This window comes from Lynx rufus, unplaced genomic scaffold (genome assembly GCF_022079265.1).
Source record: "Lynx rufus isolate CCGP_SWC_20201006 ecotype Redwood Valley unplaced genomic scaffold, mLynRuf1.p SCAF_1, whole genome shotgun sequence".
NCBI lineage: Eukaryota > Metazoa > Chordata > Mammalia > Carnivora > Felidae > Lynx > Lynx rufus.
The window spans coordinates 226,377,228-226,402,163 of NW_025814823.1; the positions used below are offsets into that span (position 1 = coordinate 226,377,228).

The following is a 24,936-nucleotide window of genomic DNA, read 5'->3' on the forward strand; positions in this document are numbered from 1 at the left end:
TACCGTCAGCCACTGCACAGCCTCCCGGGGGCAAAGACGCCTCCAGAATAACACATTTCGTGTGCCATTATCCACTTCTGCCTTTTCTCTAACACATCCCTCTGCGTCACAGACGTTCTTTCCAGATCCAACAGCATGTCAGGAAGGTAACCTCCACCATCCTCTTTCTGGTCTGTGCCTTCCACGCCCCCAAACACGTACCCGTCTTCCTTGCGTGCTATTGTTGAGTACTGCGTTCTACTATTTTACCACGAACGCGCACAGTAGTCACACAATAGCTTGTTCTCAAAATCTGCTCTCAAGGGAAGAAGATTGAAGGTTTAGCAAGCATTAAGACCGCCTAGTGAGGGGCGCCCGGGTGGCTCAGTCGGTTGGGCGTCCGACTCAATTTCAACTCAGGTCATGATCTCATGGTTCATGAGTCTGAGCCCAGGGTGTGGCTCTGCACTGACAGCATGGAGCCTGCTTGGGATTCTCTCTCTCTCCCTCTCTCTCTGCCCCTACCCCCCTCCCTCTCAAAATAAACAAACATTTAAAAGAAAGATCATAATGAGATTCTTGGGGTGCCTGGCTGGCTCAGTTGGTAGAGCATGTGACTCTTGATCTCGGGGTCATGAATTCAAGCCCCACATGAGGTGTAGAGATTACTTAAATAAGTAAGTTTAAAAAAAAAATCATAATGAGATTCTTATTTTTTCTATGACTGATAAGAATGATCCTCTTGGTGGTGTGTTCCTTTAAAAGCCACTGATGTCATCCAGTGGCTGACTTAAAAATGAAGGTAAGTGAAAGATGTATTCTTTTAAAGGACTGAGGTGGGGGCGGGGAGGTCGTGCCTGGGTGCCTCCATCGGTTAAACATCCAATTTCCGCTCAGGTTGTGATCTCGTGGTTTGTGGGTTCGAGCTCCGCATCAGGGTGTCTGCCGTCAGCACAGAGCCTGCTTCAGATCCTCTGTCCCCCTTTCTCTCTGCTCCTCCCCTACTCTCTCTCTCTCAAAAATAAATAAACATTAAAAAAAATAAATAAAAGGACTGAGGTGGGAATGTGGCCCATAATTGAACAGCCCAACACTTTGAACAAGTATCTCAGTGACTGATGGTCACTCCAGGTTCGCCACATTCCAGGGTAGGCCCCTCTTTCACAAGGACTGACAACGAATTATGCAAGCAAAATTAATTTTAATTGGCCTTCATCACAAAAGCACTTGGGCGGAACTTGATCATTCAGTCTATTTGGCTCGTACCTGCGTATTCAGGCTCAGTGCAGCGGGTAAGGTCTCTGGAAAACAAAACTCGGAGCTCTGTTGTTAATGACAGTCTTTGCACTGTAAGAAATGTGTTCTTTTGTATTGTCACAGAAATTTTGGTTTCCTATAACTCTGCCAAAAGCGAAAGAAACAGGAGGGATGTTAACTTTTGACTCCAGCGGCAGATTCTGGATTATACTTTGCTGGAAATTGTGAGTCATGAGTAGAATGCAAAGAAAGGCGTTTATCTGAATTAGCAAACTCACCTCACCATCACAGTTTCTGTTTTCCTTGAGGAATGTTTCTTGAATCCCAGCTATTATTCGCCCTTTGGGGTTAAAGTAGAACCTTTTCTTCCCCCAGGGCCCGTGATTGAAGCAAATCTTGGCATTCACGAATGAAAGGGTGTTTAATCTCGTGCCTGTGTCAAGTGGGCGCTTGTTCGGAGCTAGTAATGGAATTTAACTTGTTCTCGCCCGGCCTGCTGAAAGTCTACTTGTTGAAAAGTTAACAAAATTGAAAACGCTGAAAAATAATGTCGGACTGGCATCTGTTCACAGAAACCAGAATAACACAAGAAGTTGAGTGATGGCGGTTGAGTGCCAGCCTTCCAGATTATCACTGATGGGGGTGGGCGGATGCCTGGGTGACGCAGGTCATGCTCTCACGATTCGTGAGTTCGAGCCCCGCATCAGGCTCTGTGCTGACAGTGTGGAGCCTGCTTGGGATTCTCTCTCTCTGCCTCTCTCTCTCTCTCTCAAAAATAAATAAACAACAACAACAACAAAAAAGATTGATCTGGAAGGGGAAAGGGATATTTTCACAAAGTGACTCATCTCTGACTCGTTTGAAACTTGGTATAAAAAGAGAGCCCCAAACAGAACACTATGTTGCCCCAAGGAAGGTGAGGCTCAGCGTCTCGGGCCACAAGAAGCCGGCACTCTGGTGGCGCCTCCTGGTCCCTGGCCTCGCGAGGAGTTGCTCACGTGGCTAATTGGTCTGAGAAAGTGCAGGTTTCAAGTTGAGTGCTATGTAATTTCTTAATCTCGTGTTTGCTTACTTAATCCTCCGGTTGACACATCTTATTTGCTTTGTCACGGCTCTAATTCTGTGAGTGTTTGTGCAGAGAAACAGATCTCTGTTTCTATTTTGTTTCTCTGCCTACACACACTCACGCGAACACGCATGCACGCGGAGGAACATATTATGTATCCACGGGATTCAGAAAAATTCTAACACGTTGCACTAAGAAATGTTAAAATCTGTAACTGGATATTGACTGACCTTTCTAAGAAAAATTTGACAGGAATTAACATCAACAGATGTTCTCTACCGCAGAGAGCATGAGACCGTTAGTCACTAGCCGAGAATGAAAAGCTACATCGGGCTCGCGGCCAAGGGGTATTTATAGGTGTGATGGTAGAAGCAGCCGTATGTCATGGTTGGTAGGGGACAATTTAGGCTCTAACTGATCCTTTTTAAAAAGTTTGCCGATAAGGGATACTGACGTAGTCAACTTCCTGAAAAATATTGCTTGGCTTCCATTTGTAACTCCTATGAATAGAAATAAAATCAAAGAGTGTGAAATAAGGTATATTCTCCAGAGGTAGTGCGACAGAATCCTTCTATCCATCTTTGGAGGTGAGTATTGCAGTATGAGTTCCTGGAGATGTGGAAAATCTAAAAAGTGGTTAGAAATGTGTGTGTGTGTGTGTGTGTGTGTGTGTGTGTGTGTGAGAGAGAGAGAGAGAGAGAGAGAGAGAGAGAGAGAGAGAGAGAAAATAACAGTATCCGAAAATGTTCTCCAGTGACTTGAGGTTGCCCAACAAAAACAAAAAAGGGACTCCTTTTCCTCTGTCCCACGTGAAGGTTGGATATTTGTTGATCTTGGCATTCTGGCCCACTCAAGTTGACAGGGTCCCAGTCCTGTACTCCGTGGGTGTCACAAATGCTCTTGAGTCCTGTGAGGGTCGTGTCTGCAGGAGGCGCTCGTGGATTCAGGGATCCCCATGGAGAAGTCAAACATTAGGACCCGCGTTTTGCCAGGAGGAATTCTACACACACCACTGATTTCCAGTTTAGAATGCTTCTTGGAATAAAGGAGACATACTTCCCCTAATTGCCTAATTTTGAAGACAGTTTGCAAGAACTGTCCATCGCAGGAACAATGAACTTCTCCATTTGCAAGAAAAAGAATCGAAAACTATTCCATATAAATGAAAGTTGGTTTCCAAATTTTTAAGGCTTTTTGTCGATTATTTTGTATATTTTTATGTGTCTAAGGGAATACATGCTAATTGTTGCTGCTCTGTCAGGTATAGAAGCATTAAGATAAGTCCATAAAAAGCATGCACGGTGTCGCTAAATAACCACCGCTGACTACATTTGATACTCTTTTTTCATCTTAATTTGCATTTATTGCGTACACCCATTCATTCAATGTTTTATTGCCTCATAGATGTCAAGCTCTGTTAGCTGCCGAAGACAGAGCCATGCCTGTGAATTCCTTTATGGAACTGAAAGTCTAATGGGGAAGCCAACCTGACAAACATAAATTACAATTGAAAATTGCTGCCAAAGACCCTTCTCATGTGAGAAGGTGCCATCGCTGTCTGCAGCAGGGGCTCTGGCAGGTTGCTACCCCTTTTCCCCCTGCTGTCTCTTGGGTAAACTAGACGTTGGAGGCCCTCCAGTCCCTATCTTGCAGGTGTGGTACTGATGGCGGCCGGGCTGGGCTCAGGTGGAGAGGACCCAGTGGGAAATGCACAGAGTGCTTAACACCTGAGAGTCTGGCCCAGGAATGCTCAGCGCGTGGTAACTGGACATGGTCACCATTGCCACACGCTGTGGAATCACTCTGTGGGACCTGAACTAGAAACAGCTGACATGGTGGAGACGGAAGACAGGCATCTGAACCCCTGGGTCCTCAGTTTCACCTGGGAACCAGAGCTGCGTTTCAGAAGTTTTATTTCGGCGGCTTGGCATTTAGGGGTTCCAGATCCTTCGCTTGTTACTCCTCTACTGTTGTTTCCTCCTCATCTTTGCAATGACCCCCGTCTTCCAGTCCAGAGTGTTCTTCCTGCATCTCACTGCACATTAGGAGCATTCTCAGTTTCATGCAGCGGGGGCCTCTTCCACTGGGGATTAGTTCTGTGACCTTGAGCAAGGGAGTTAATGTGTCTAGGCCTCAATGTCCTCCGCTGTAAGTAAGACAGAACTCTGTAATCTCATTCCATGACTCTTTTGAGATTGTTGCTTCTGCCTTGTAATTTAAAATATAGTCTACTTCTCCACCACTCCTACTGAAATATATGGCACTTTAGGTTGTGTTGAAAATGCCAGAAACCAAACTGAAGTCAGCCTAAGGCAGAAGGGCCTTGGCTTCCACAGAGGGATGTCCATGGATGGCTTTGCCTCGGGCCTTTCTCTTGGGCCTGACAGAATCAAGAACCAAAACCAGACCATTGGGAAGCATTCACGCAAGCAAGCATGCCCCCACCCTGGCTCCCTGTCCCTTCTCCGTCTCTCCACCCACCCTGGGTTGCCTCGCCTGTGTCTCGTTGCTAGCGACCTCCTCAACTCTAAATATGTGAAGGAACTCCAGAAATATGTGAAGGAATTTCAAGTTTGAGATATTAAGAAATCTATTTTTTTTTTTGCTTTAGAAAAATAACTTCCAGTTATAAAAAATATTTTGACTTAAGCTCCCTGGAATATGCTAGAAAGATCCATTGTCCTGTAAAGTATACACTAGTGGAAAGGCAGTCTTAGATTCTCCTTGCTCATCCAATCCCCAGCTGTGGTTTAAGTTCTGTTTTTCTCCCCATTGGCCCTAGATGCAAGTAAATATCATTTTATAAAGGTGAGTTTTCTGTGTCATGTGTGTGTGTGTGTGATTATTTTGGGGTCCCATGTAAACTTTCACTTACTGGTTGGGGCTGTGCCTTAGGCATCACTAAAACCCCGGAGCTGGGAACAGCGTCTAACAGCGTGCCCTGTACTCCGTGCGTGTTTAGGGAAATGAACGGAAAGGAAATGGTGCAGAGAGAGGTTATGTGCACTCTGCCAAAGATCCATTTGTTCAGCGTTATATATTCTAGTGCTCAGAGACTCTTTGGGCAGAAGAGATGAAACCAGCTGCTAGCACATGCTCTTACTGAATTGCGATCTATTTTTAAAGAGCATAGGAGTGTCACATTTCTGTCTTCTAGAACCCCCTAATGGAGGAGCCTGTGTGCTGCATTCTAAAATTCAGGTGCCTCCAGATTTCATGTCTGTGGCCATTAACCTCTACAGAGACAAATTTGACTTTTAATACAAAATGTCGACATTATTTTTTATTGAGATATATATTGACCATGTGAGTTGTTTGGCTCTTAACAAAAATTCACCACTTTGTATTTCTACACATGACACAGTGAGATTACTTTAAATCAGTTTGATCCTTTTGGAGCTTGCTTTTAAGGCTTTGATGGTCAGAGCAGCCTTTAGAGAAGACTAATTATTCTGCTACTGATGCAAGACCCTTCTGAGTATTCTACCCGACGTCTGTGACTTCTGAGGTTTTCCGCTCTGGTCAGTGAGACCAGGCGTGATTCCCGGTCCAGGACCCAGGACCCAGGAGCCTGCTCCCCCTCATCCCTTCTGATGGTGTGTTCCTCCTCATGCACGTGTACCATAGCCCTCAGCTGAAGACCAGGACCCCCGCACATGGCCAACATTCTTTCTGCAGGCTGGACTCCCCCACACTCTGTCCTGCCATCTCCAGCCTCTTTGGTCTTGGATCCCCAATATTTCATCTTGTCTAAAGCAAATTCTCCTCTTGTCTCTGTTTTTGAACCAGGATTTCTATGTAACTTTCTCATGGGGGTATTTCTTGCAGTGGTGCTTTGGGTTAGAAATAGCTGCCTCTGAACCACTTGGGACACTTACTAAAAATGTAGATTTCTGAGCTTTTTACCCCAGGCCTGCTATTTATACAGTGCCCTAGGGGTTCATACACACTCAGTGTGGGAACTCTCTAAAGGGATTAATTTGGCCAGATCCCCTAATGTACATACTTAATCGATTTCTAATAAGGATATGGAGGCAGAAAGAATGGCAGAAAGAAGGATATTGGCTTTAAATTCTAGGAAGCTTCAGCTCCCTTCTGTGACAAAGTGAGGCTGCTTGTCTAAGGGGCCATCTTCCTCATTTTTATTGTCCTTAGACTTTCGCAGGCAGGTAAAACCATAAATTCTTCAGCTGCTGAAAAAGCACTTCACCTGGCTTAGGGTTCCTTGGCAAATAATTGCTTACCTTGCCCGTGCAGAATGTCCTTTGTTAAAAATAGTTTTTGTTATTTGGAAGGAGATGGTAACTAAATGGAATCTGCCAGGGCCTTAGCTTGGGTACCTTTTCTTGAAAGCACTGCACGTCTGCAGATCCTTGGGCAAAGCCCATTTGAAAGCCATGAGGGGACAGGGAAGCCACTTGAACTGGATCCACCGAGAGGATGGGAAGCTGGGGAGAACGGTCATGAGGGAGGGACTCTTAACTGATCCTTATCTTGTGGCTTGCAGAACTTGTGGCTTGTGGAACATGCAGCAGGTTCACTCCTTAAGGGGGGCATGAGTGACAGAGAAAGCTGGAAGACAGCTGGGGGTCAGGTGGGGGCTGGGGAGGAAGGACCAAGGAACCTTACTGGAAAATGCATGTTCTCTCTCAAACTAAAGGGGAAAGAGATAAACCCTGGAATCTTATACTGAAGCCATAAGTAATTAATTTTCTCCCTCGGATGAGCTTCAATCTTAGAAGACTTACACTCTTGGGTTAAGAATTCAGTAAAGCCTCAAATTGTTTTTAAACCTCTGTTTTTGTTAGTTGGGCCTTACATTGCGTGCTGATCAGCGCCAAGGATGGTGGGAAGACAGCCACACACCATGTAAAAGATCTGTTTCCCCAGCATCATCCAATATTCACAGGAGATCCTTTCTCTGGCCATGTGTTTTCCAGATGAGGCTCTCCAGGAAAACCTAGAGTTTCATTATGTAGCAACTCTGTGTGTACGTGTACATCATCTGTGTTCAAACATCAGCCAACCGCTAAGCATGAATCTTAGTCTCTGCTAAGTGTTTGGATTCTGCACAGGAAGTGTTCTTTTTTCCTGGAAAGGGTGGGTCCTCACGATGCCGTGTTGATATTGGTCAGTCACACCTCATTCCTCTCTACTCTGGAAAAGAGTGAGGGGGAACATAGAATGTTCCTCCTTGTTCTAAATTACATGTCATCTCTTCAAGGGAGGTCACTGGATTTACCCAGTCTTTGAAGAGGGCACATGTTTTAAAGGAACAAGAATTACTGGAAATCAGGAGTCTTGGCCACAGGTCGTGACTCTGCCCCGAACTAGCTGAGAAGACTTGGGTTTCACTTTCCTCATCTGCAAAATGAGACTTTGAAAAGCTGACATTAAGTGCCCCGTTTCATTCTAAATTTTATTACTATATTAGATATTCATTTATACATTATGTAGCTGTGTTACCTAAATTGAAATTCGGTGACATGACATCCATTAATGGTAGACTATATATAATGGAAGACAGTAGAAATGTATGTTCCAGTGGTACTCAGGAGTACTCGCTAGACATTTTCAAACTATTATGAAATTCCAAGAGAGTAACTCTTCTGGGTGCATGTTTCATTTAAAGAAGAGTGGAGTGGTATCTCTTCTTAGCTTTTGGTTTGGATATTTTTAAAATCATACATATTTCCACCAAATTTTAGTCAGCATAACCTATACATTTTTCCCTCATTTATTATTCTTTTCACAACCTATTTGGTTAGATAATATTTTCATGTTTTACACAATAGATTTCTCATTCTGTTTGTGATTGTAACAATAATTCACAAATATCAATTGGAATTATTTAAGGTTATTATGTTAATACAAATATAAATAACCATGGAATTTATTGCCCTAAAATATTGTCACATAAGCCTTTTTTCCAAAGGGGAGGCAGTTTAATAAAAGTGTCCTTGTATGGCTATGGAAAATATTTGCAAGTTGAATATTCTTTTTTTTTTTTTTTCTCCTTCTCACCAAGTAGACACAGAGAGGGACAGGGCTACGGGTACTCAGTTTGTGTTGGTTTAGAATAGCAAACACACTGAGTATAATGTAAGACCAAGGGGGAACTCGATAACTTTTAATTGAAGAAATGAATAAGGTAATGGATGAATGGATACTGAGTTTTATTCATATCCACCTGAATCCCACTAGGAAAATAGGTAAGATCCTTAAATGTAAGACAAAATTTTCAGTTAAGTCATTGTGATATGTATTAAGCACCTTAAACTGTATGAAGACTTCACCATAACATTATTTCTATAGAGATAATTTAGGTAATTTTAGTTAATTTAGTATTAGACTAGGCTCCTTTCCAATTTTAGGATATTTACTTACTAGAATAGCGAAAACTGTACAGAAATGTCATGTCACTTCTGAGATATGAATCCTAAAGTCAGTATTAGAACAAGGTTTCAGCATCTATAAAGTACAACTTACTCAAAAACTATTTTTTATGGCTTTCGCTAGCGGAAATATTGCTTCACAAATAAACTCAGGCAAAAACTTAAGTAACATTTTTATTTTGACTATGGAATGTGAAGTGAGATATACTCATTAGAATGTTATTCATTAAATAAAAAGCATGATTATACATTTAAGTATCAACAAATTTTCAAGTAAAGGCCATGTATGTATACATCTGTGTGTGTGTGTGTGTGTGTGTGTGTGTGTAGCTTAAAGGACAGTAGTAAGTTAAGTTTGCATGTAACCTTCATCTAAGTTAAGAAATAGAACATGACCAATACCCAAGAAGCTCCCATGTGTCCTGCTGGTCACATTCCCTACCTACCCCACACATCCCATGCCTTAGGTAATCACTTTCCTGAATCTTTTTTTTTTTGTTTTTAATCATTTCCTTGCCTAAATAATGTTTTAGCTAGAACGATTTTGAGCTTTATATAAATGAAATAATATCGTATGTTATTCTGCGATTGTCTTCTCAACATTATGATGCTGAGGTTCATATATAAACAGAGTTCATTCATTTCCAGTGCTATTTCACCTTTCATTGCTTGAGCACAACTCACTTTATCTGTTCATTATCCTGTATAAATACAAAAATATATTTTAAGTTTGATTCAAAATATGAAATGTTCATTCATTCCATTTGAATCATTAAGAGAATGATAAACCATTTCGTTGTAAGTTTTTCATTCATTTTTGTTAGAATTATATTTGCCAAACCGCTCAACCAAATCTTTAAATAACAAATATGCGCGGGGAACAGAAATGAAAGATTTCTGTCAACTGTATGGTCCCAGCAAAACAGAGCGTGGCCTAGCCTAGCCTAACTGATTTGCAATAGATTGTTCTCAGAAAGGAGGCCACAGTTTAATAATCTTTTTTTTTTAATTTTTTTTAATGTTTATTTATTTTTGAGACAGAGAGAGACAGAGCATGAATGGGGGAAGGGCAGAGAGAGAGGGAGACACAGAATTGGAAGCAGGCTCCAGGCTCTGAGCCATCAGCCCAGAGCCTGACGCGGGGCTCGAACTCACGAACCGTGAGATCGTGACCCGAGCTGAAGTCGGACACTCAACTGACTGAGCCACCCAGGCGCCCCTTAATAATCTTATTTCCTTTGCCACTTGCAGGTTTTTGCACTCCTGTATAAAATCTTTTCCCGTTAAACAGGCGTATTGGCAAAATTCTGTTACAGATAGTGGCTTCCGTGCACTTAGTGTTTCCTTTAATAGGTCTGGAATCATTCATGAGGTAGGCAAGCCTAGTGCTAGATTTGGTCACCGATGAAAACAGACTTGCTCAATGGTGGTTCAAGAGAAGGGTAGAGTTCACGAATACATAAACCACTCTCTCCCTAACAGCTTAACGTCCCCGAAAGTTCGTTTCTAATGATAGGCAGGAAATCATTTGGCAAGTGTCTGCCTCGTGGAATAGTGTCTGCCTGGAGAACTGATGATAGCTCAGTGACTCTCTGGAAGAGCATTAGTTGACTCTGATGGAATAAAGAGGAAGGAAAAGGACATTTTTTTTCTTTTTTAATGCATGTCTGTAACTTAACATTTGTATTAAAAAAGGACATTTAATTATCTAATCTACAAATTGTCTTAGTGTTCAAGGTATATTAAAAAGAAATAGAACCTACATGTACACAGTCTCTGGGGAGTTGAACATCTAAGGGTCAGGGTAGTTTTGATTTGTCTTAGGACTACTGGATTTGAATCCAGAGATCCTCTCACCCTGACTCCCTTGCAGTCATAGCTCGGATGAGAGTTCACTAACAAGAAACATTCATTTATTGCCATATCCTTAGCTCTATGGCAGCAGATTCCACAGGGTAGGTACTAATGATTATCCATTAAATGAATGAATTCGGGGGCCCTCGATAGATTGTTTGAACGGGTATATTTTCGTGATGAGTTAGTATTGCAAGAGTGGGATTTGAACTCGATGTCATTGTATTTGAGGGAATGCCCTGTGTCTGCATGCCTTCCTCCTGGGGAGATTGTTACTGGTGTTAGCTTATTGAGGTCCCTGCTGGAAAACGAGGGCAGGGACACACAGCACATGCCTGACACAGGCGTCACAGCCAACACATTCTACCATGACGATTGGGAGAAGCTACAGTAGAAAAAGACAAGGTACTTTGAGACTCTGTTGAATTGACCAACTAGAATATATATTGAAAAGGCATTGTTGATGACGATGATGATGGTTAGAAGATGGATGCCAATGTTTCTCTAAAAGCACTGTGGCTTCCCTATCCTTAAGGTTCAAAACGTTCCTAACAAGTCCCTCCAGGCCCAGTACGATGAGGTCCTATCTCACCTTCCCGGCTTCAGGCAGTGTTATTCTTCTGGCCGACTCTGCGGAGCCACACGCGGGGCCCTGTGGGATAGTGTCACTGTCTCCTTCTGGCTCCAGGTCTCTTCGTATGTTGTACACTGTGCTGTTTGGAACTCTTCCGAGCCCTCGGCATAAACTACTACTAATCCAGATGTTAGCACAGAATTGACTTCAGAGATGTCCCAAAGCCCCCGCCCTATACCTCTCCCTCAGCGATCCCTTCATTGTAATGGGATAATCGTGTAGTTAGTTGTTCAGCCTGTATCTCTTCTCTCAGGGCGTCAGCTTCATCCGACAGGTATCTGGCTGGTTCACCTCTGAATTTGCAGGTCGTTTCCAGAGAGTGTGGCCAATAATAGGTGCTCCAGAAATATTTGCTGAAACAAGCAATGCTGAATGGATCATTAGAAGTTCAGCTAAAACTCATTGTTTTCTTTTTCTCTCTTTAGCTGGGAAGTTATCAATTCCAAACCGGATGAAAGACCGAGGCTCAGCCACTGTATTGCAGAATCATGGATGAATTTCAGCTTATTTCTTCAAGAAATGTCTCTTTTTAAACAGCAGAGCCCCGGCAAGGCAAGTCTTTCAGTACAGGAGAATGACTGTGTGTGCTTTAAAATGTGCAATAAATTGGAAACGAATGAATTAACCTAATGTACCAGCTTGTAAGGGTTCTCCAATCCTGGATATAATATGCTAGGAACACATGCCATGAAGCTGACATTAGCAAGGTTCAGAAATGTTAGTGTGTTAGCCCTAGAAAATCCTCAACTTTATATATTGAAATTGTGTTAGTTTTCTATTTGATGCATATTTATCTAACTCATTAACAAAAATGAATGGTGATTGGTCTTATGGGCCAGACCGAGGAGAAAAAAATATCTTATGAGGAATTTCAGTTTAAAAGCAGACACATTAAAAAAAAAAGACATACAATTACAGAGAACAAATTGGTGGTTGCCAGAGAGAAGAGGGCAGGGCGATGGGCAAAATACGTGAACGGGATTAAGAAGTACCAGCTTCCAGTGATGAAACTCACCACTGTGTTGTACACCTGAAACTCATATAATATTGCATGTCAGTTACAATTCAATAAAAAATGTCAGTTTATATTACATAGGCCAGTGTTGAAGTCAGAAGGATATGAAGTGAACAGATAGTCCTTTGAGGATGCTTTTGGAGATAACTGAGTCTCCCTTTTAGTCTAAAAAGTAGAGATTCTTGGTTTATTTAAGACTTATTTAAGAAAGAAAACCTCTGGCAAAGACACTCATAAGGATGATGTAAATGGAATGAGTGTTTTTCCAATTACGATGCAAACCCCTGGGGAGAAGGTTCGAAAGTGGTTTGGAAGGGATTATGTGGTGCACACCTTTGGAGTACTTGGATGTGTCGAGGCGGCTTCAGCTGTGATGGTGAGAGCATGGGTTTAAGGGCAGAACCATCAACAGAACCTTGCACTTCTATGTCTGTGTTTGAGTTCCTTGAACCTCCGCCTGTAGTTGGAAGGAAGAGCCTAGGAATGTTGGTACAGCCTAAAAATCCCTCTGGTTGTACCATGTATGGGCAATCTCTTAACTTCAGTAGTATTGAGTAATAGAATTATGTTTAGACATATTTTGAGCATATTAAAATGGCAATGTTGTATATGCATGGATTTTTTTTTAATCACTGAAGGTAATTCTTAGAATAGATACTCATGTGGTGGCGAGGGAGAGTTGCATTTTTGATGATTATTGATCATCAAATCATCAAAATCACTGACATGATTAAACACATTTTTAGAAGATTCTGAACATAAAATTTGTGTGTTGGATTGTCCTAATGTGCTCTTAAGTCAGTTGGCTTAACATGATGATGTTACAAATCTAGTGGATAGTATGAAATCTCTTTCTGAAACTGAATTCTGGATATAGTCATGCTTTCATAGACTTATTCTTTCAACTTTTATGGTCTTTCCTCTTCCATTTTGCTATGAGAATTCTGTATTCTTCAACGGCCTTGCTGCTTCAGAAACAGCTCCTAATTTTGTTGCGTAAGCTCCTCTGTTCTTTTGACTAGTGAATTTATTAACCCAATGCCAAAGAATGGAAAATCAAAGTTAATCTGAATTTTAGACCCCCTCAGTGTCAATCAGTTACTGATCGGAGTTATGTATCCTTTCCTTATATGGCTTTTTGAAATTCCCTTAATTTTGCTTCCCAGTTTAATGCCGTAACGTAAAGATGAATCAAAAGAAGAAAGATAGTTTATTTTTAAGAGTAGGATGAGGAAAACCTGTGAAGGGCTTTATAGGAGCATTTTTATCATGATGTTTAAATTTGTTAAAACAACCAAGATTTTGTTGGTCCTAACTGACAGAGAGAAGGAAATGAAGCACATTTCACTTAGGGAATTTCATTTCATTCCCAGCTGGTGTCTAAGTAACCTAGAAATGGGGTCAATCTGAGGGATGGATATGGTTAGGAAGGAGGATAGTAATGGCCAGTGGATTCATCCCAGCTGCTTATCAGCTGTGCAAATTATATTTATGTAAGTGCCTCTAATTTCTGTAATATTTTGCTGTGTTTATGAATTTTGATGAGCTTATAGAAGTAGTTTGAACTTGCAAGTTTATTTGCCAGTCTGCATTATTTTCAGTGACTGATCCCGAGTAAAAAAAAGTTTCTGGGGACATACTACTCTTCAGTTCTCTTGCATCTGGCAGGAAGAGAGCCACAGGGATGATTAATGGGAGATGTTCTCGGTGCCAGAAATGAGCTTCTAGAACCTAAGAATGATGGTTACTAAGTGTTAAAGTGGACTGAGGCTGGTTGAACACAGCAGTCATTTGTCAGACCCGAGTACAAAAGAACACGATTTGAACAACGTTTGCCGTAACGGGACAGATCACATATAGATAACTAATTGGGTGTGTATCCTGTCCTCTAAAAAGGTCTGGGAGTTCTGTATAACTGTCACATGTTGTTTCTATCATTTCTAGTTTTGTCTCCTGGTCTGCAGTGTGTGCACATTTTTTACGGTCTTGGGAAGTTACATTCCTGGGGTTATACTCAGCTATCTACTGTGTAAGTATAGTAGAACACTCGGCTGATTTATGTGATGCATATGGTATCATTTAATGGTCAGCAGGACCTTCCATAGTTTGGAAGAGGAGGGATGAGTTTTTAATTATAAAGCACATGGATCCTTCTTTAAGTTCCTGCTGTAAAAGGTTTTTCCTTTTCCTAGAGACCTGTACTGGTAGGGGGTAGGTACAATGGCACAGCCAGTTTGGGTAACAGTCTGGCAATTTCTTAAAAACTGTACGTGATCCAGCTATTCCACAGCCAGGTATTTACCCAGGAGAAATGAAAGTATACATTTACGCAAAGACTCGTATGCACGTGTTCACAGCATCCGTATTTGTAGTAGCCAAAAACAGAACACAGTCCTTACGTCCACCCATAGAGGCATGGGTAAACAACCTGTGGCATAGCCATTCAGTGGCCACTCAGCACTAATACGTTGATGTATGCCACAGTCTGGCTAAATCTCAAAATAATTAGATCGAGTGGGAAAAAGTCAGGTAAAAAAGAACATTTACTGTATGATTCCATTTATGCATAATTCAAACTAATCTTCAGCGGCAAAGCACACAGAGGGTTGCCCAGGGAGGAGGAGGGAGGGAAAGGCAGGGGAAGCATTAATGAATAGGAAGATGAGGAAACTTCAGGGGGTGTTGGATATGTTCACTATCTTCATTGTGGTGATGGTTTCTTAGCTGTATGCTAATGGCAAAATGTGTCCGACTGTATACTTTAAATATGTACAATTTATTGTATGTCAAATACAACTCCAAAATGCTGTAAAAAAGTATAGATTTCCAGCTTGGCTTGGAAAATATGATCTGGTGCTGCCACCTTGAGATGGGACAGGCACTCTCCATTTAACTAACCCTCATATTTCCCTATTTTTCTTACACCGGCTTTTAAAATGTACATATACTTCCTTGGCTTCTAGTGATATTGGAGTTTGCAACTCCTATTTAAAAGGTAAATGGGCACATTTTCTAGCAACAACAAAGAAATAAACACCAGGGAATACAATACATTCATGGTGTCCATCTTCGTTTCTTTTTGCATTCCTGGTGCATAACACCCATGGCAGCTGATCCAAGCTTACATCCATTCTCCCACGTGGAACTCATGTACATATCAGCCCTTGATCTGCCTTGTTTAGGAAGTAAAGGAACAAAGAGCCAGGGAAGGAGAGTCTGATATGGGCAAGGCATTATTCAGATGGTTCGCATTGGCCTCATTTATTCGTCACAAAGCCCTAACAGATGTTATTATCCCAATATTACTGATGAGAGGCTAATAGATAATAACTTTCCTATAGTGAAATGGCTTATTTAACACATAAGTAGAATGGAGATTTTAATCCAGGACTGTTGTCAAGAAAGCATGTAAGCTTTGTGTAATTGTTGAGGCTGAAAGAATTGAAAGGAGGAAGTTGGTATGATAGCAAGTCTTTGAAAACAATGACCTTAAGCATAGTGTGGGTATGCACACACGTGCACATGCGCACAGGAGAAAATGTTTTCATTGTGGGAGGAAGAATACAAATTATGAGCTTACTTCACAGAAGCATTTCTCGAAGTAAAACACTTGCATTTGTCAGAAAGGAAACTGAAATATTTTTGTGAAATACTAAGATGTAGCCTTTTGAAAGGAAGGCCATCTTACCTACGTTCTCTTCCCTCTTATGTTTCAGTATTGTGTGCATTTTTGTGTCCACTGTTTAAGTGTAATGATATTGGACAAAAAATATACAGCAAAATCAAGTCAGTTCTGCTGAAACTAGATTTTGGAATTGGAGAATATATTAATCAGAAGAAACGTAAGAGATCTGGTAGGTAAAATTTGAATTTTAGATACCGTGCATGGAATCAGACATCAGCTGGCTATTTATTATGAAATCAATTTTAATACATTTCAAGGCACTTTTAGCCTTTTATTGCATATTATTACAGAAGCTAATCCCCCACAGTAATACAGCTTTTGCCTATTTAGGCTTTTATTTTTTTCTCGAACATACAAGAAATTTACTTTTTGATCCAAATTGTCAGGGGAAGGAGAAAAGGATTCAATAATTCTGTATTTGCTATTTATGATTTCTTTCATGTAAGTTATTTTATTTTGGTGTGGACTATTGCAAATAAAAAACAACAACACTAGGGCTGAGAGCGTGGGAGCAGTGTAAGGGGATTGAGAGAACAAGGGGAGGAAAAGAAAACAGAGGAAAAATGAATGTAATCATTATTCACTACTGAACTTGGCCTATGACTTTATAGATTCTCAAACTCTAGCAAGCATCAGAATCACCTAGAGGGATTGTTAAAGCTTGGATTTCTGGGCCCCACCCCAGAGTTTCAGATTCAGTTGGTGTAGGGCGGGGCCTGAGAATATGCATTTCTAAAAAGTTCCATCAGATCAGCGATGCTGATGCTGCTGGTTCAGGGACCACACTACGAGAACCACTCTATGGACCATTTCCCTTGGAAATCAAACTTTTGCAAATACGTCGTGTGCAAACATTTGATTATATGGGAGCATTGGAGACCGTGAGGAATGCGGGGTCAGGATACCACTGTATAATGAATGAAATGTACTGTCTAGGAAACTGAAAGCCTCTAAATTTTCTCTCAACAGAAGCAGATAAAGAAAAAAGTCACAAAGATGACAGTGAATTAGACCTTTCAGCTCTTTGTCCTAAGGTATTTTTTTGTTTAGTTTTCAGTTTGTTCCTGGGTGGTTTGACTGTTAAGTTTACTTACATGCCCTCAAGCTGAATGATTTTCCTAATAGACTCCTCTCATTCCTCTAAGATGACTGAACAGTTTCAAAAGGAAAATTACTCATCTGGTTTTTATTATTCTGACATTTTTTGGTGTTCATATGGAGTTTTGAAAAAGATTTCTGTCCGAAGTTTAAAATGTGCCACTGCTATTTATCTCAACACAGATTAGCCTCACGGTTGCTGCTAAAGAGTTGTCTGTGTCTGACACGGACGTATCTGAGGTCTCCTGGACTGACAATGGGACCTTCAACCTTTCAGAAGGATACACTCCACAGACAGACACTTCTGATGGTATGCTCACATTTCTGCGTGCCCTTATTAGCACATGCAAAAATATTTACCTCTGTCAACTGCTGAGTGGATAAACAAAATCCGGCATATCTACACGATGGAGTGTCACTTGGCTATAAAAACAAAGTAGTGACACATGCCACAAGATGGATGGGCTTTGAAAACATTATGCTAAGTGAAAGAAGCCAGACGCACAAGTCCACGTATGGTGTCAGTCCATCTATAGGAAATGTCCAGGATGGACAAATCCATGTGGACAGAAAGTAGATTAGTGGCTGCCGGGGCTGGGGGAAGGAGGAAAGGTGACTGGTAATTAGTGGGGGTTTTTCGTCACGATGTAAATGTTCTGGCATTAGATAGTGGGGATGGTTGCACTACTTTGTGAATATATTAAAAACCACTGAATTGTACGCTTGAAATGTGTACACTTTATGATCTGTGAATCGTACCTCAAAAGCTATTCCTTTTTTAAAAGTATAGAGAAAAAAATCCAAGCCAGTCAGTATCCAAATCTGCCTTTATTTTCAAAACAAATAAACAACCGACAGTGAAAACAATGAACTTGTGAAGTGTCTGGTGGCATTGTGTATGGCGACAGTGGAAGGAGGGGAAGAGACACTTTCATCCTGTGTATTCAGGGCTGGTCCCCATCAAAGAGGATTAAAGTATGGAGGACAAGTTCCCCAAATCCGAAGCTGACTCCATGGTTTCTCATGGTTTTCTTCAAAGTTAGTTCTTTCTTTTTTTTTTTTTTTAATTAGGATAAATAAGTTTAAAACAGAGAGACAGTCTTGTACAGTAAGTTAATTTTTGCTAGTCTCCTTGGATTATTTCGGGTCATTTTAACCATATATTGAATATATGAGATTACACTGGAAGATTATGAATTGTTCTGTATGTGTTTTTACAGGCAAGAACGTACTTTCTTTTTCTAGAGGAGGAGGGAGGCCATACAGTGTTTGAGAAAAGACAGGCTTGGAGATTGGGACACCCAAGCGTAGTCTTGCCTTGGTCATTAACTAAACTGTGTGACCTTGAACAGGTGACATGATTTCTGTGGACCTCAATTTCCTCAACTTTCAAGTGTATCAGAACACTCACGGGGTGCCTGGCTGGCTTAGTTGGTAGAGCATGCGACTCATGGTCATGAGTTTAAGGCCCACTTTGGGTTTAGGGTCTACTGAAAAAAAAAAAAAAAGAAAAGAAAAGGAACACTCACGCTGTACATGCCCTACATATCAAGATGAGGATAACAAACCCGTTGTTCTTAAGCATTCTGTCTCAGACTTACACAACAAAAGGGGCAGCAGTCATGCCCCCCACAAAGAAGGCTTTAATTAAATTGAAGACTTCAAGTTACTATTGTAAAGAGTTAACTGTTACACTGAAAGATTTTCTATGGAAAGTGAAAAACAATAAAACCGCTGTCTGCCTACTAACCTGACATTGCTTTCAAATGTCCCAAATCTTAAGTGATCCGATATATATTCAGGACACGAGTTTGGTAGACAGGATATGGTCACTTTCAGCTATATTTATGGAAAGCGAAATGTTTCCGTAAGCTCTTAGGTTGAACATGGAATAGAAGGAGCGATACTTTCTTTTGATTCATTGCTTTAAACAAACATCGGTTACAGATGCTGAGATAGATCTTCATGGATGAAAATGCTGGGCCAGGATAATACCATCTGCTGTACCAGAATCCATGAAAACCTCCAGTTGAAATATATTGTTTTTACTTTGTGATCATACAGCATACATATCCACATTAGCTTAAAGCTAATACCCTCCCTGGGGCAGGATGAAATTTTTGTCTATGATGAACATTTAAAACTTCAGTACATGTATACAATGGAATATTACCCGGCCATTAGAAAGAATGAAATCTTGCCATTTGCAACAACGTGCATGGAGCTGGAGAGTATTATGCTAAGCAAAATAAGTCAGAGAAAGACAAATACCATATGATTTCACACATATGTGAAATTTAAGAAACAAATGAGCAAAGGGGGGAAAGAAGAGGGAGCCAAAAAACAGACTCTGAAAATACAGAACAGGGGTGCCTGGGTGGTTCAGTTGGTTGAGCATCCAACTCTTGATTTTGGCTAGGGTCATGATCCTAGCTAGGGTCATGGGATCAAGCCCTGCATCCAACTCCAGGTTGAGCAAGGAGCCTGCTTGGGTTATCCTCTCTCTCTCCCTCCCTCCCTCCCTCCCTCTCTCTCTTCTCTCCCTCTCTCTCTCCCTCCCTCTCCCTCTCTATTTCTTTCTCTCAAATGAAAAAATAGAGAACAAACTTATGGTTACCAGAGGAAGGTGGGTAGGGGCATGGGTTAAATAGGTGATGGGGATTAAGGAGGGCACTTGTGATGAGCACTGGGTGTTATATGTAAGTGTTGAATCGCTATATTGTACACCTGAAACTAATACACTGTATGTTAATTCATTGGAATTTAAATAAAAACTAACATCAAGTCATTACATACACTGTTTTGTACTTAAGAGGAAAACTAAGGATGTAGGGGGGACATGTGGAATTTGTGCACTTGTAGAGAGATGGTCAGGTTTGCCTAGAGTGTGGGATGGACAGCAGATTATCTTTTAGACAGTTCTTTCATTTCAGATTCATCACGGTGCTTAAGCATGAACTTCTGTTACACATTCCACAGATCTCGACCGGCCTAGCGAAGAAGTTTTCTCTCGAGACCTTTCCGATTTTCCATCTGTAGAAAATGGCATGGGAACAAACGATGAAGATGAATTCAGCCTTGGCTTGCCCACTGAGCTCAGGAGAAAAAAGGAGCAGCTGGACAGCGGTCCCAGAGCAAGCAAAGAGAGGCAGTCCGCCGCTGGCCTCACCCTTCCGCTGAGCAGTGACCAAACCTTTCACTTGATGCGCAACCTGGCCGGGGATGCCATCACAGCCGCAGTGACAGCTGCCATCAAAGAGCAGTTAGAGGGCGCCGCGAAGCAAGCACTCTCTCAGGCTGCCCCCAGCCCGGGAGACGACACAGACACTGAAGAAGGTGATGACTTTGAACTACTTGACCAGTCAGAGCTTGATCAAATTGAGAGTGAATTGGGACTTGCACAAGACCAAGAAGCAGAAGCACAGCAAAGTAAGAAGGCTTCGGGCTTCCTTTCAAATCTACTCGGAGGAGGCCATTAGTCTGGGAATCAACTTGTTCAACACAGCACAGATAAAACTACCAAAAAATTATAAACAATGCAAAAAAAAAAAAAAAGAAAGAAAAAAAAGAAAAAAAAGAAAAGGAAAAAAAATTTTTTTGAACTGTGGGCTTTACTGATTACTTCAGATTGTTTTTCTTATTTTCCCTTCTGCAGTGAATTAATTGGATCTATATCAGCTGATACTGATAGACTGATATTTCCTATAGTTATTTTTATGTAATAAGCATGGACATGAACTTTGTATACACATATATACATGCTGTGTTATCAGAGATGAATATTAGAAGTTGTTTTTAAAGCAAAACACCAAGTTATTGAGATCCTCCTACAAGTATTCCTTATTTTTCCTTTACAATTAATTTTTCAGGCATGCAAAAACTTTATTGTAACTCACTGAAATATTAACAATTCGTTGGTGAATACATGCGGTATCAGCTCCTTTGTTACCGATACGTGGAAACAGTTAAAAAAATTTTGGTAGATTCTGATGTGAAAAACCAAAAATTATCAAGGTATCTTCAGGTGGAGGACTTGGGAAATATTAGCAAAATTAATTTCTTAGGAAAAAATTTTAAAAATATATTTAACTACTTTGGATAGGCTGATACATTTCCATGTTATTTCTGCAGTTATAGACTTAGGCTTACCTATAAATGGCATGCTCCATGGACTACCAGCTCTGGTCTTGCAAATGGGTGGTATTAACCCATCGAAAGCAAGTAATTATATATCACATAGACAGTGGTTTTGATGTAAACAGAGGTTGGGCTGTGTTTTGTTGTTCAACTGTCATATATTTGTAATAGAGATGTTATGAAGTGCAGATATGTTCTGCCTGCTCAGACCTAAGTTAAACCCTCATCTTTCATATTATGTCATAGAAAAAGTCTCTTAAAATTGTGAAATTAGTTCCTGATACGTTCTATGAGTGGCGTTGTCATCAGCGGTAGAGAGACAAGAACTGTTTTCGTAGTCTGTCTTAGAGTCTCCTAAAGGAGAGAAATTTGCTTGGCTTTAAGGTGTATTTATTTGCTCTTGAAGTCTAAATATGTAACCTGTTTCTCATTGGGAAGCTAGAATATATTCTTCCTTTATTTTAAACTTTTTTAGATCACCTTTAAATAACCAAATTTGACTTAGGCTTTTAACAAAACACTTAGCAGAAATCAAGCTAATTTTGTTTTTGTGATACAAACTTTTAATAGTGTCGAGGGACCATGTCAGCCAACTACCAACAATCCCTTCAGTCTTCAGGTACAGCTGGCATTTCTACAGATGCATGCAGACATCTGAGACCCTCAGAAAGGAAGGATAATCCAAGAATATAGGAAATCTGTGGTCTCTTCCCTTCGTTTTACCCTTTTCTTATATTTCTAAAGACTGTAGGTAGTCTTATGTTTTAATGTAGCATCTCTTATTTATTTTTTCTTTCTGAGGTATTAAAATATCTAGACTGAATTTTGCCAAATGTTAAAGGGAGAAAAGTTACTGAGGACTTTGAACACTTGCTTTTTGTGATTGACTATGCTTATATGTCATCAGTGCCTCATGACTGTGTTTGATGTCCTTTATTGATACAAAGTGAGCCTGTGCCTTCATTATCTTGCCCATTTTGGTACAAATGAAAACCTGGTGTTAGATCAATGAACTGTGTGGGTTAGGGAGGAATATACCTGAATTCTATTCAATACAAGTTTCTGGACACAAAGAAAAATACAGTCACATATTTATAAAATAGTTGTCACCAGGATTCTTCTTTTTTAAATTTTTAATGTGCATGTTTCTGCATTTAAAAAGCATCTGTGGCCATTAAGTCAAAAAAGTGTACAGGTCATTTCAATTTCTTCACTGAGGGGAACACAAGAAGATTGATCCAAGTAATTAAAACGTGTTAAAAGTCACTGGACAAGCTTGCAAGAAGATAAACTCAAGAGTTGGTGGTATAAGCCATAAACATATTAAAAGGGATTTGGGGATGGCAAGGTTGGTAGGGTAGAAAAATGTGTAACACTTTCGAGAAGACATACTAGCTCTCTATGGAGAGTAGCATTATAACCATACGTGTACTTCAATATTATTTATTCAAGAACATAAGTGATTACAGACTCACACAATTGATACTCTTTGATAATGGTACTCTTAATTCAGACAAACAGGGATGTTGAAGGTGTGTGTGTGTGTGTGTGTGTGTGTGTGTGTGTGTGTGTGTGTGTTGGGGGATATATTTCTGATTTCAAGATATAGTAACAATAAACCCTGGTGACCGATCCAGTACCCTGGGAACTATTTATCCCTTATCATGAGGATTTCTGCATTCATTAAAAGGTGAAACGTGGATTTTTTTTATTATTATTGTAAAGGAATTGTAGAAAAATGCTTTGCTCTCTTCCTATAGAAAATGATGAGCAAAACCGGACAATGGGAAGAACACACACCGATCATGCATTTTGACCTAAAACGATAAAGCAGGGCTCAGAAGTTCAAGCTTGCTTTGGAAGGTCAATCCAGGCCTAAAACAGTGTTTATATTCTCATTCTGGATCATCGTTGCTTTTTCTTACCCTAAAAATCTTCAAATGTGATTTTTAAAAACTGTCCCCCTTCTAGTGTGGCAGAATATTAGGAAAAGAAACATTTATAAGGCTTTGCAATTAGCAAACATCCTCAACATATTTAGGCATATCACTCATATATTTGAAGTAAGTGCAACTTTTTTCCTTTTAAAAAAATGGCAAATGCCAGTGTACTAGCGATTTTAGGCAAGAAGCAAATCTACAGTCAAGAAAAAAAAAGTGACTTAAACGTTTTCCTTTTCTGTTTATAATTTTGGTTGATGTAGTTCTTTACATCACTCCAGCTATATTCGTTACAAGATAGGAAATTATTCTGAAAACACTTACTGTTTTCATAGGTCATTTGAGTCATGATGAAGCTAGAAGGTCTCAGAACTATATTTTTGTGTATTATTCCTCCATTTCCATTGCAGCATTTAAGGTGGGATGAGAGGTCATTAATAAAATTAGGAAGCGAACTATTCTGTCATACAGGGATGTTTTTAGAATAAATGGAAAAACGTCTGAAGCATTTTCAGGGGAGAAAAAGGCTATATAAAACCAAGACAGTGAAGTTTTTTCCTGCCTGTGTTTCAACTTCGCCATCTTTTCAAGCATTAAAACAAAGTCAATCAATAAGTATCTGCTTATAAGAAAACTCTAAAGTTATTTCAGTGGGACTGGCACTATATTGGCCTCATAATCCAATAAATGCTATGGAATAAAAAGATGAAAAGTGTTGCAAAAATGTCTATTTTTTCAGTTGACTCTGGACCATGTGTGAGGTTCTACGCTAGTCATTTTTAATGGATCTTACCCTGGGAGACTCCAACTAAGTCACATAACATTTGCACCTGTTTCTTTCATCTATGAAATTAGCACCTGCGCCTCATGGTGTATAATTGTCTAAGACGGGGTTTGGCAAACTATGGTCTATAGGCCAAATCTGACCTGCCACTGTTTTTCTATGGAATAGCAACTAAGAATGGTTTTTTTAAAAAAATTTGAAATCCGAAGAATAATTCATGATGTGTAAAATATGCAAAATTCAAAATTTAGTGTCCATAAATACAGTTTTGTTAGAACACAGCAACGTTCACTTATGTACTGTCTATGGCTATTTTTATGCTAAAGAGAAAAGTTGTACAGTTGTGGCAGATAATAGTTTTAGGCCTACAAAGCCTAAAATATTTACTATCTTGCCCTTTATAGGAATGGTTTGCCAAACTTTGGCCTAATACATACAAAACACTCAGTTATAGTTAGAATCATGTGTTCCTCATGACTCTACACTTAAGTAGTAGGAAGAGCATTTTTCAGAAGGACAAGGTTAGATAAATTATCCAGTCACATAGCTAGTAAGGGGGAAAGCCAGTTTGACCGCAAAGCCTATTCTCTTTCCAATATGTCACATTATCTAATATTTTTTGTTTTTTTATTTTTTTTTTATTTTAAAAAAAAAATTTTTTTTTCAACGTTTATTTATTTTTGGGACAGAGAGAGACAGAGCATGAACGGGGGAGGGGCAGAGAGAGAGGGAGACACAGAATCGGAAACAGGCTCCAGGCTCTGAGCCATCAGCCCAGAGCCTGACGCGGGGCTCGAACTCATGGACCGCAAGATCGTGACCTGGCTGAAGTCACCCAGGCGTCCCATTGTTTTTTAATACATTAAGAAAGATCATAATTTTAAATAGCTTAGCAGAACTTTACTAAATACTAAAGACTGCTTTTATTTTATTGAGATTATTTTTTTCTCTTTCCAAAGAATCCAGAAACCAGCTGATCTATACTATTTTAAATGCTCTGATAACCCAAGTTTTCTCAATTCTTTAGAATATCTCAATTCTTTGTTAATCTAAGAACAGTATATCTAGATACCCAAAAAACAAAAGGTAGTA

At 40.2% G+C, this 24,936-nt stretch overlaps 1 protein-coding gene across 1 annotated transcript in view; it reads left to right on the plus strand.

Moving 5' to 3' along the window:
* The window catches only part of RETREG1 (reticulophagy regulator 1), a 131,926-nt gene extending 108,154 nt beyond the window's left edge, over positions 1–23,772 (plus strand). The window contains exons 4-9 of the mRNA XM_047093915.1: positions 11,611–11,737; positions 14,145–14,229; positions 15,917–16,054; positions 16,855–16,919; positions 17,167–17,293; positions 19,963–23,772. Coding sequence (XP_046949871.1) covers positions 11,611–11,737; positions 14,145–14,229; positions 15,917–16,054; positions 16,855–16,919; positions 17,167–17,293; positions 19,963–20,462 — 1,042 coding nt within the window. The 3' untranslated portion in view covers positions 20,463–23,772. The remainder of the gene's footprint in view (positions 1–11,610; positions 11,738–14,144; positions 14,230–15,916; positions 16,055–16,854; positions 16,920–17,166; positions 17,294–19,962) is intronic.
* Positions 23,773–24,936: the final 1,164 nt, after the last annotated feature.